General features: G+C 43.6%; 2 protein-coding genes across 3 annotated transcripts in view; both read left to right on the forward strand.

Moving 5' to 3' along the window:
• BNIPL (BCL2 interacting protein like) overlaps positions 1-8,748 on the forward strand; it is a 14,458-nt gene extending 5,710 nt beyond the window's left edge. Inside the window, exons 6-9 of one of the 2 annotated variants that reach the window (XM_036905203.2) lie at positions 34-165; positions 1,011-1,097; positions 1,280-1,378; positions 8,130-8,748. In XM_036905203.2, coding sequence (XP_036761098.2) covers positions 34-165; positions 1,011-1,097; positions 1,280-1,378; positions 8,130-8,166 — 355 coding nt within the window. In that variant the 3' untranslated portion in view covers positions 8,167-8,748. The remainder of the gene's footprint in view (positions 1-33; positions 166-1,010; positions 1,098-1,279; positions 1,379-8,129) is intronic. The other variant, XM_036905204.2, reaches the window with a different exon arrangement.
• A 133-nt stretch (positions 8,749-8,881) lies between these two features.
• C4H1orf56 (chromosome 4 C1orf56 homolog) lies at positions 8,882-10,489 on the forward strand. Its single transcript, XM_036905202.2, is given in 3 exon segments — positions 8,882-9,131; positions 9,134-9,415; positions 9,418-10,489. Coding segments are annotated over 3 exon segments (1,038 nt in total). The 5' UTR covers positions 8,882-9,034; the 3' UTR covers positions 10,077-10,489.
• Positions 10,490-10,825: the final 336 nt, after the last annotated feature.

Below are 10,825 nucleotides of genomic sequence, written 5' to 3' on the forward strand. Positions count from 1 at the left end.
TACATACCTTCCCTGACAGTTTCATCTCCCCAGATATATGGTGGGAACTCTGGAACTGCTGGTAGCTGAAAATTATCTGCTTGTTCACTTGAGTGGAGGTACAAGCAGGGCCCAAGTTCCACCTCTAAGCTGGATACGCCAGTGCTACCATACTCTGGATCGGAGGTGAGCCTCTGGGATGAGAGGGCTACAACTATCTATCTTATCTTTTTCATCTTTCCATTATTTCTTCCACTGAATCCCCTCCTCTTTTGTTTCTTTACACCCCTTTCCAAATCTCCTGTCTGTCTTCCATCCTCACTTAGAGTCAGGGAAGCCTAATTTCAAATCTTGTCTTTACCATTTACTAGCTGTACAAGTCACTTAACCTTTCTGGGAGTCAGTTTCCTTATCTGTAAAATGGCAATGTTAATAATATTGGCAACTGGGTAGTTGTGAAAATCAAGTAAATCAGTGTGGCATATTGCCTGGTACAAAGAAGGCACCCCTTCCTTGCTCACAGTCTTAATTTACTTCACTTTCCACATCTTCACTGTCTTCTCTGCCTTCATCCCTCACTTGTATGTCTTTGTTCTCCTGATGGCTCTTTTTTGCTCCCTTTCTTTCCCCCATCCTCCCACTGCTCACTGTTTTATTTTTTCTTTCTTGTTCCTTTTTTTTTCTTTCTCCTCAATGATCTTCTTCCACCTGGGGTTTTATAACTAGTCTTGGTTATGGAGGGATGGAGAACTGTACAAAAAGAATTTACTTGAGGGTGTGGCCCAGGAGAGAAATGCAGTAGAGAAGACCAGGCTAAGGAATTCTGAGAGGAAAGTTTCCCCCAAAATGAGGATCATGGAGACTGAACAAGATGAATGAAGGTGAAATTGCAGGTAAAGGAATGGGGAATAGACCCAACTGCCAGAGAAATCTAGAACTTACAAAACTGAAGGAAGTTACAGTACAGAAGACAGCTCTACCTGGTCTTCAGGCATGAATGTGGAAGAATAGAATGATTTTGTATTCTTCAGGCTACGAAAAAACCTGAGTGCCCTGGTCATTGTCCGTGCTACATGGCATGTGAAGGCGCTGCTGGCCCTGCTTCGGCCCTTCATCAGGTACCAGTTCTGGAGACAAGGACCCCCTTGCCCTACTCCCCATTTTCAAAACCAAGATTAAGATCTTGCTCTAGCCTGACTCTTTCTAGCCTTAACCACTGTCTGTTAAATTTACCTTTGCACATGTCTCCGGGAGCCCTCTTCCCAGTATAAAACACACTTGTTTTATCCTCTCTTTTCAGTTCCAGGTTCACAAGAAAGATCCGTTTTTTGAATAGCCTGGGAGAACTGGCCCAACTAATCTCCTTGGAGCAGGTCCACATCCCTGAAGCTGTCAGACAGTGAGTCCTGAGCTTAAAGATGAAGGTTTGGGGTGGGATGTGTAAAGCCGATTCCCACTTTCTTAATGCCTTGGGAAAGATACAAAGGAACTAAAAGATAGAGATACTGCTTTCAGATGCTTCAGTGTGTCTGGGAAACTGCAAACATCCAAGAAGAACAAAAACAAAACAAAACAAAAAAACCTACACATATAAATGCCAAGGCATCAAGAAATAAAGGAGTAGAAAAGATGGCAGCATGAGAGGTGACACAGAGACTTCCTCCTAAAACTGCATATAATACGAAAATATAATTAATACAACTAATCCTGAAAGGGCAACAGAAAAGAGGACTGCATCAGACTGCACACACCTGGAGAAAAGAGCAGACCTCACAGAACAGGGTAATGTACCAGAGCTGTGGCCTGGAGGGACCCAAGCCCCTCCCCCACCCCAGCTCACTGGCAGGAGGAAGAGAAACGGAGCAGGGAGGGAGTGGAAGGCTTGGGACTGCTGAATACCTAGCTCCGGAGATCTGCTCTGGGAGTACAAACCTACATTTCATGGTGCTTTCATGGTACTCTTGTGATTAGAGGATTAGAAAGCTGGGACAGGTGGAGTTCCTGGGGAGACTGCGATTCCAGCTGCTTGTGGAAACCAGGGATCCATATATGGCTGCTCTGGGCCAAAAGAAAGGCAGGCAGTCTGAGAAACTTCCTAACAAGGAAACCCTTAGCAAGAAGGCTGCTAAAGGGGCAAGGATTGCACAGAGCCTACTGCTCAGGAGAAAGGACAGGTAGACAAAATTCTCTGGGTGCACTCAGCCCAGCTGGTTGGGAGCTTTCACGATGTTCAGGTGCTCCAGCTCCCTGGTTGGCTACACAGCTCCAGGGACCCCTTCCATGATATGCAGCCTACTAAGCCTTTCTCTCGGCCAGCCCCACATGGCTCGCAAACTGGCAAACGCTACCCTGGCATTGGGCCAGCCAGAGGGAAGATCTGTCTCCAGCAACTACAAACGCAAAGCACAGAGGCTTATACCTGTGTGCTCGGCCCACTGGATCAGGTAGTGGAGACAGGCACAGCAGCCGGGAAGCAGGAAACAGCTCTTTCCTCCCCCCAGGCACCAATACCACTCCCCTGCGACACCCGAGATTGCTTTGTGGGGTTGAGCGGCTCCAGAGAATAGAGCTTCTGGACACTAGACGGCAACATATACAAATACAAAATGCCAAAGGAACCTGGTTCAGAGCAAAATTATTAATACAACTACTGAGAAAGATGACATCGACCTCATGAATCTTCCTGAAAGGGAGTTCAAAATAAAAATCATTAACATGCTCATGGAGGTACGGAAAGACATTCAAGAACTCAGGAATGAATTCAGGTCAGAGATCCAATCACTGAAGAGCACAATGGAGGGTATTAAAAGCAGATTAGATATGGTGGAGGAGACGATGAATGAAATAGAAACTAGAGAAGAGGACTAAAAGAAGCTGAGGCACAGAGAGAAAAAAGGATCTCTAAGACTGAAAGAATATTGAGAGAACTGTGTGACCAATCCAAACAGAACAATATTCACATTATAGGGGTGCCTGAAGGAGAAGAGAGAAGAGGGGGTAGAAAGTGTCTCTGAGGAGGTAATTGCTGAAAACTTCCCCAATCTGGGGAAGGTGATAGTCTCTCAGGTCATGGAGATCCACAGATCTACCAACACAAGGGACCCAAGGAAGACAACACCAAGACACATAGTAATTAAAATGGCAAAGATCAAGGATAAAGACAGACTACTAAAAGCAGCCAGAGAGAGAAATAAGATCACATCCAAAGGAAAGCCCATCAGGCTATCATCAGATTTATCAGCAGAAACCTTTACAGGCCAGAAGGTAGTGGCATGATATATTTAACACAATGAAGCACAAGGGCCTCCAACCAAGATTACTTTATCTGGCAAGATTATCATTTAAATTTGAAGGAGGGATTAAACAATTTTCAGATAAGGAAAAGCTGAGAGAATTTACCTCCCACAAACCATCTCTACAGTGTGTTTTGGAGGGACTGCTACAGATGGAAGTGTTCCTAAGGTTTAACAGCTCTCACCAGAGGTAATACCCACATTAAAGAAAGTAGAACAGCAAATTACTAAGCAAATGCAAAATTAACTACCCTGAAAGTCAATCAAGGGATAGACAAAGAGTACAGAATATGATACCTAATATATAAAGAATGGAGGATGAAGAAGAAGGAGGAGAAAAAGAAAAGAACCTTGACATTGTGTTTGTAATAGCATACTAAGTGAGTTAAATTAGACTCTTAGATAGTGAGGGAGTTAACCTTGAACCTCTGGTAACCATGAATCTAAAGCCTACAATGGCAATAAGTACATACCTATTGATAATCACCCTAAATGTAAATTGACTGAATGCACCAATCAAAAGACAAAGAGTCACTGAATGGATAAAAAAACAAGACCCATCTATATGCTGCCTACAAGAGACTCACTTCAAACCCAAAGACATACACAGACTAAAAGTGAAGGGATGGAGAAAGATATTTCATGCAACTAATAGGGAGAAAAAAGCAGGAGTTGCAGTATGTGTATCAGACAAAATAGACTTCAAAACAAAGAAAGTCACAAGAGACAAAGAAGGACATTACATATTGATAAAAGGGTCAATCCAACAAGAAGATGTAACTGTTGTAAATATCTATGCGCTCAACATAGGAGCACCTATATATGTCAAACAAATACTAACAGAATTAAAAGGGGAAATAGAATGCAATGCATTCATTCTAGGAGACTTCAACACTTCACTCACTCTGAAGGACAGATCAACCAGACAGAAAATAAGGAGACAGAGGCACTGAACAACACATTAGAACAGATGGACCTGACATCCAGAGTACTCTACACCCAAAAGCAGAAGAATACACATTCTTCTCAAGTGCACATGGAACATTTTCAAGAATAGATCATAAACGAGGCCACAAAAAGAGCCTCAGTAAATTAAAAAAGATTGAAATTGTACCAACCAGCTTCTCAGATCACAAAGGTATGAAACTAGAAATAAATTATGCAAAGAAAATGAAAAATCCCACAAACACATGGAGGCTTCACAACATGCTCCTAAATAACCAATGGATTCATGACCAAATAAAAACAGATCAGACAATGTATGGAGACAAATGACAACAATAATTCAACACCACAAAATCTGTGGGACAAGGCGAAGGCCGTGCTGAGAGGAAAGTATATTGCAATAAAGGCCTACCTCAGGAAAGAAGAACAATCCCATATGAGCAGTCTAAACTCACAACTAAAGAAACTAGCAAAAGAAGAACAAAGGAGGCCCAAAGTCAGTAGAAGGAGGGACATAATAAAGATTAGAGCAGAAATAAATAAAATCGAGAAGAATAAAATAATAGAATCAATGAAAGCAAGAACTGGTTCTTCAAGAAAATAAACAAAATAGATAAACCCCTAGCCAGACTTCTCAAGAAAAAAAGAGAGTCTACACACATAAACAGAATCAGAAGTGAGAAAGGAAAAATCACAATGGACACCACAGAAATACAAAGAATTATTAGAGAATACTATGAAAAATTATATGCTAAAAACTGGATAACCTAGAAGAAATGGACAACTCTCTAGAAAAATGAAACCTTCCAAGGCTGACCCAGAAAGAAACAGAAAATCTGAACAGACCAATTACCAGCAACGAAATTGAACTGGAAATCAAAAACCTATGTAAGAACAAAATGCCTATACCAAATGGCTTCACCACTGAATTTTATCAAACATTTAGTGAAGACCTAATACCCGTATTCCTTAAAGTTTTCCAAAGAGAAGTAGAGGGAATACTTCCAAACTCATTCTATGAGGCCAGCATCACTCTAATACCAAAACCAGGTAAAGACACCACAAAAAAAGAAAATTACAGACCAATATCCTCAATGAACATAGATGCAAAAATATTCAACAAAATATTAGCAAACCAAATTCAAAAATACATAAAAATATCATCCATCATGATCAAATAGGATTTATTCCAGGGATGCAAGGATGGTACAACATTTGAAAATCCATCAACATCATCCACCACATCAACAAAAGGAAGTACAAAAACCACATGATCATCTCCATAGATGCTGAAAAAGCATTCGACAAAATTCAACATCCATTCATGATAAAAGCTCTCAACAAAATGGGTATAGAGGGCAAATACCTCAACATAATAAAGGCCATATATGACAAACCCACAGCTAACATTATACTTAACAGTGAGAAGCTGAAAGCTTTTCCTTTAAGATTGGGAACAAGACAAGGATGCCCACTCTCCCCACTTCTATTCAACATAGTACTGGAGGTCCTAGCCACAGCAATCAGACAACACAAGAAATAAAAGGCATCCAGATTGGCAAGGAAGAAGTTAAACTGTCCCTGTTTGCAGATGACATGATACTGTACATAAAAAGCCCTAAAGAATCCACTCCATACTGGATCTAATATCTGAATTCAGCAAAGTTGCAGGATACAAAATTAATACACAGAAATCTGTGGCATTCCTACACACTAACAATGAACTAGTGGAGAGAGAAATCAGGAAAACAATTCCATTCACAGTTGCATCAAAAAGAATACAATACCTAGGAATAAACCTAATCAAGGAAGTGAAAGACCCATATTCTGAAAACTACAAGACGGTCATGAGAGAAATTAAAGAAGATACCAATAAATGGAAACACATCCCGTGCTCATGGATAGGAAGAATTAATATTATCAAAATGGCCATCATGTCTAAAGCAACCTACAGATTCAATGCAATTCCTATCAAAATACCAGCAGCATTCTTCAACGAACTAGAGAAAATTGTTCTAAAATTCATATGGAACCACAAAAGACCCTGAATAGCCAAAGCAACCCTGAGAAGGAAGAATAAAGCGGGGGCAATTATGCTCCCCGACTTCAAGCTCTACTACAAAGCCACAGTAATCAAGACAATTTGGTACTGGCACAAGAACAGACCCATAGACCAATGGAACAGGCTAGAGAGCCCAGATATAAACCCAAGCATATATGGTCAATTAATATATAATAAAGGAGCCATGGACATACAATGGGGAAGTGACAGCCTCTTCAACAGCTGGTGTTGGCAAAACTGGACAGCTATATGCAAGAGAATGAAACTGGATTATTGTTTAACCCCATACACAAAAGTAAACTTGAAATGGATCAAAGACCTGAATGTAACTCATGAAACCATAGAACTCTTAGAAGACAAGGTAGGCAAAAATCTCCTGAATATAAGCATGAGCAACTTCTTCCTGAATGCATCCCCTCAAGGGCAAGGGAAACAAAAGCAAAAATGAACTCATGGGACTACATCAAACTAAAAAGTTTCTGTACGGCAAAGGACACCATGAACAGAACAAAAAGGCATCCTACAGTATGGGAGAATATATTTGTAAATGACATATCCCTCAATGGGTAAACATCCAAAATATATAAAGAACTCACACGCCTCAACACCCAAAAAGCAAGTAACCCGATTAACAAATGGGCAGAGGATATGAAGAGAGTTCTCCAAAGAAGAAATTCAGATGGCCAACAGACACATGAAAAGATGCTCCAATCATCAGGGAAATGCAAATTAAAACCATAATGAGACATCACCTCACACCAGTAAGGATGGCCAGCATCGAAAAGACTAAGAACTGCAAATGCTGGTGAGGATGTGGAGAAAGAGGAACCCTCCTACACTGCTGGTGGGAATGTAAGCTAGTTCAACCATTGTGGAAAGCAATGTGGAGGTTCCTCAAAAAACTAAAAATAGAAATACCATTTCACCCAGGAATCCCACTCCTTGGAATTTACCCAAAGAATACAACTTCTCAGATTCAAAAAGACATATGCACCCCTATGTTCACTGCAGCACTTTTTACAATAGCCAAGATATGGAAGCAACCTAAGTGTTCATCAGTAGATGAATGGATAAAGAAGAGGTGGTACATATACACAATGGAATAGTATTCAGGCATAAGAAAGAAACAAATCCTACCATTTGCAACAACACGATGGAGCTGAAGGACATTATGCTCAGTGAAATAAGCCAGGCAGAGAAAGACAAGTGCCAAATGATTTCCCTCATTTGTGGAGTATAACAACGAAGCAAAACTGAAGGAACAAAACAGCAGCAGACTCACAGATTACAAGAAGGGACTAGTGGTTACCAAAGGGGAGGGGTGTGGAAGGGCGGGTTTGGGGGTGAGGGAGAAGGGGATTGAGGGGTACTGTTTAGTACACATGGTGTGGGGTATCACGGGAAGAACAGTGTTACACAGAGAAGGCAAATAGTGTATCTGTGGCATCTTGCTGCACTGATGGACAGTGACTGCAATGGGTATGGGTGGTGACTTGATAATATGGGTAAATGTAGTAACCACATTGGTTTTTCACATGAAACCTTCAAAAGAGTGTATATTAATGATACCTTAATAAAAAATTTAAAAAAAAAGAAGTAATCACAGCACAAAATTTACGGGAGATTAAGACCAGCTCTAGAAATTAGGAAGGGATGTGCTGGCAGTGAATAGGAGAGAGAATCCAGTGGGGGAAGGGTGCTAGAGAGCAAAGATCCTAAATGCTGACCAAGTCAAGTATCCAATCTCCTTCTAACTCCTCCAATTCACTTGGCTTCTCTCCCCACACTGGTGAGTAAAACCAATATCCTGCTCCTATACCACTTTTTTTTCATCATTCTCTCTCTCCTAGGCTGGACCAGGATCTCCATGGCTCAGGAGGAACCTAGAATAAGATTGGAATAAAGGACCTGAGAACCACGCAAAGATAGTGATCTGCCCACACCCTACTCCCTGAAACATCTGGTTTGTAAATCATCTGATCCTCAACCCCAGGATTACTAGATCTTCATATCTCATTCTTTCAATGAACCTGCCTCAGAGGAGGGCTTTGAGATCTGGAACCTCATCTGCTGGGTAGCTTTCATTTCAGCTATATAGTGCAGGTAATGGCCTTTTGTACTGGGAAGTTCAAAGCTGTGAGTTGTAGTCCTGCTTAAGCTGTAGAACCATGGGCAAATAACTGCATCTCCTAGAGTCTCATCTTCCTCCTCTGTACATGAAGGTGATGACATCCTTTCCACCTGGGCCCTATCAGTCTGTGAAAGTGAAGGGTGGGGCGCAGTGCAGGGCGTAACTACCACAGCCAGCCTGCCTGCTCTGAGCCAGGAGTCAGCTCCCTAAATCTTGAGGAACCACCGTATGTCTCTCTTTCCTTCTTCGTCATGTCTGTTGCCTGTGAGCCTGGGAAGGGGTGCTTTGAAAACCTGTATTTCTGTGCTCTTTAATAAATTCAGATCTGTAGTGGTTAACACACTGAGATGAGAGATTTAAGTGCCGTGCTGTGGAGGAAGTGAATTGCTCTTTCCCAACCCCTTAACATCACAGCCCTGCAGCCAGCTGGCACGCAGTTCTTGCCGCAGCGGTTCTCTAGAATTTTAGCTCAGCATAGCACGTGCCTCCGAGCGCCCCCACCCCAAGGACCTCAGTTCTAACAACCCGGCGGGTCTGTGGGTCGAGAGCAATGGGGAGGGAAGAAAGGTAGGAGCCCTGGCCTCCCTCGCTGGCCTTCCTCCCAGCCCCACACTGCCGAGCCCCATGGGCCCCACCGCTGGTGTGCTGCTCTGGACCCTGCTGCTAAGTCTGGGGCCCTGGGCGGCGGGGGCCCAAGGCCTGACTACGACCGGGATGCAACGGTCAGCTTCCGCTTCGGGGGCTACATGACCCGCAGCTACCCGACTGCCGCCGGGATACCCCAGTCCGGGATTCCCCCAAAGAGGAGGGTAACAGTGCTGCAGGGGGATAAGGTTGATGTGGCAGCCGCCGACCGCCTGGCAAACCCAGCTACTGCTGAGCTCTTGGCCGCCACGGTGGCCACAGGCCTCAGCCAGTCACACGTGGTGGACGAGGAGGACGGGTCTTTGGAAGAGGGGGTTGTGATTAATGCCAGAAAGGGTAACAACAACGATGAGACTTCCAGCATGTTTCCAATACAGTGGGGGAGCCCAGCTCAAGGTTTCCAGCGAATACCCAGGAACCGGAAATCAGGATCACTTCAAGCCAGCCCCCCACCACCTGGAAGTCTATGGAGGATCTGCCCATCACTGGGACCCTGGACCAGTAATCAACAGCAGGGGCCACCCCGAGGCAGTGACCATCACCCTCACCCACGGCCATGCCACCTCCCAAGGATCTGTGTGTGGTGCTGATGCCCTGGGGCCGATGGCCCTGCCACTGCAAGTCAGGCACCATGAGCCAGACCAGGGCCGGGAAGCTACATGGCCTTTGCGGGCACCTCCGAGTTGGGGCACTGAGCCAGCTCCACACAGAGCACCGGCCTTGCACCGACCATCAGTGTCCCTGCGACCAGCTCTGGAAGGAGTGCCCCCTGGATGCAGGCCTCTGTCCTGACACCAGCGGCACCACTCAGACCACTGCCAGTGCCCCCACCAGCACCAGCACTGCCTTCCTCTCACTCAGCAGTATACTGAGACCCAGCCCCTTCCACTTCCCGAGCCCCAGCCCAGCCCTTGCTTTCTGGAGACCTGTCAGGATTGGACTGGAGGATATTTGGAACAGCTTCTCTTCAGTGTTCAGAGATGCAGCCAGTAAGTGTTTGATGTTATTGGTCATTAGGTGATTAGTGACCAAATTGTTAAGATTGTCATTATATAAAGAATTATTGGTGCACAGATAATTGGATATGGAAGATCTCAAATGCAGCTTAACAGTAACAACAGGCAATATTTGAGGTCTTACTATATGCACTTTACGTGGATCAATCCTCACATTACAGATGCAGAAACAGGTTTACAAAGCTAGTAAGTGGCAGAGTCACAGCATGATTTTAAACTAGGTTTCTTTGACTAATGCCCAAGCTCGTAGCCACCACTATTACAACTATCCTTGGATTTTTTCCTAGCAACCTAAGGACAGTCCTCTCTACCTTACCAAAAGAGCTACCAAAGCTTCTGATTGACCTGATAAAATATTTTCAACTGATAGGATGATAGGACCTTTGGGGAGAGGGGACAAATAAAATGTATACTTGGCCATTTTGTCAGTTCCTATCATTGTCTTAACATTCAATATAAAAAAGCAGCATAAATAAGGGCAATAGTGTTGAGAATGAGGGTTTGTGGGGAGGAGATGAAGCAAGGAAGGGAAAAGAATATAGATGTGGTTATATTTCCCCTTTTCTCTCGTTTCCTTACCCAGATAGACAGAAACTGGAGATAATGGTCACTTCAAGAGGTGTCAGCATCTCAACCTCTCCTCCCTTTTCAATCCCAGCACCCACTGGATGTTTAGCACAGAAAAACAAAACTATAAAAAACCCTGTTTGGTCTTGTGTATTTTTAGAGGTATCTGAGGGAAGAGGACCATAAA

This window comes from Manis pentadactyla, chromosome 4 (genome assembly GCF_030020395.1).
Source record: "Manis pentadactyla isolate mManPen7 chromosome 4, mManPen7.hap1, whole genome shotgun sequence".
NCBI lineage: Eukaryota > Metazoa > Chordata > Mammalia > Pholidota > Manidae > Manis > Manis pentadactyla.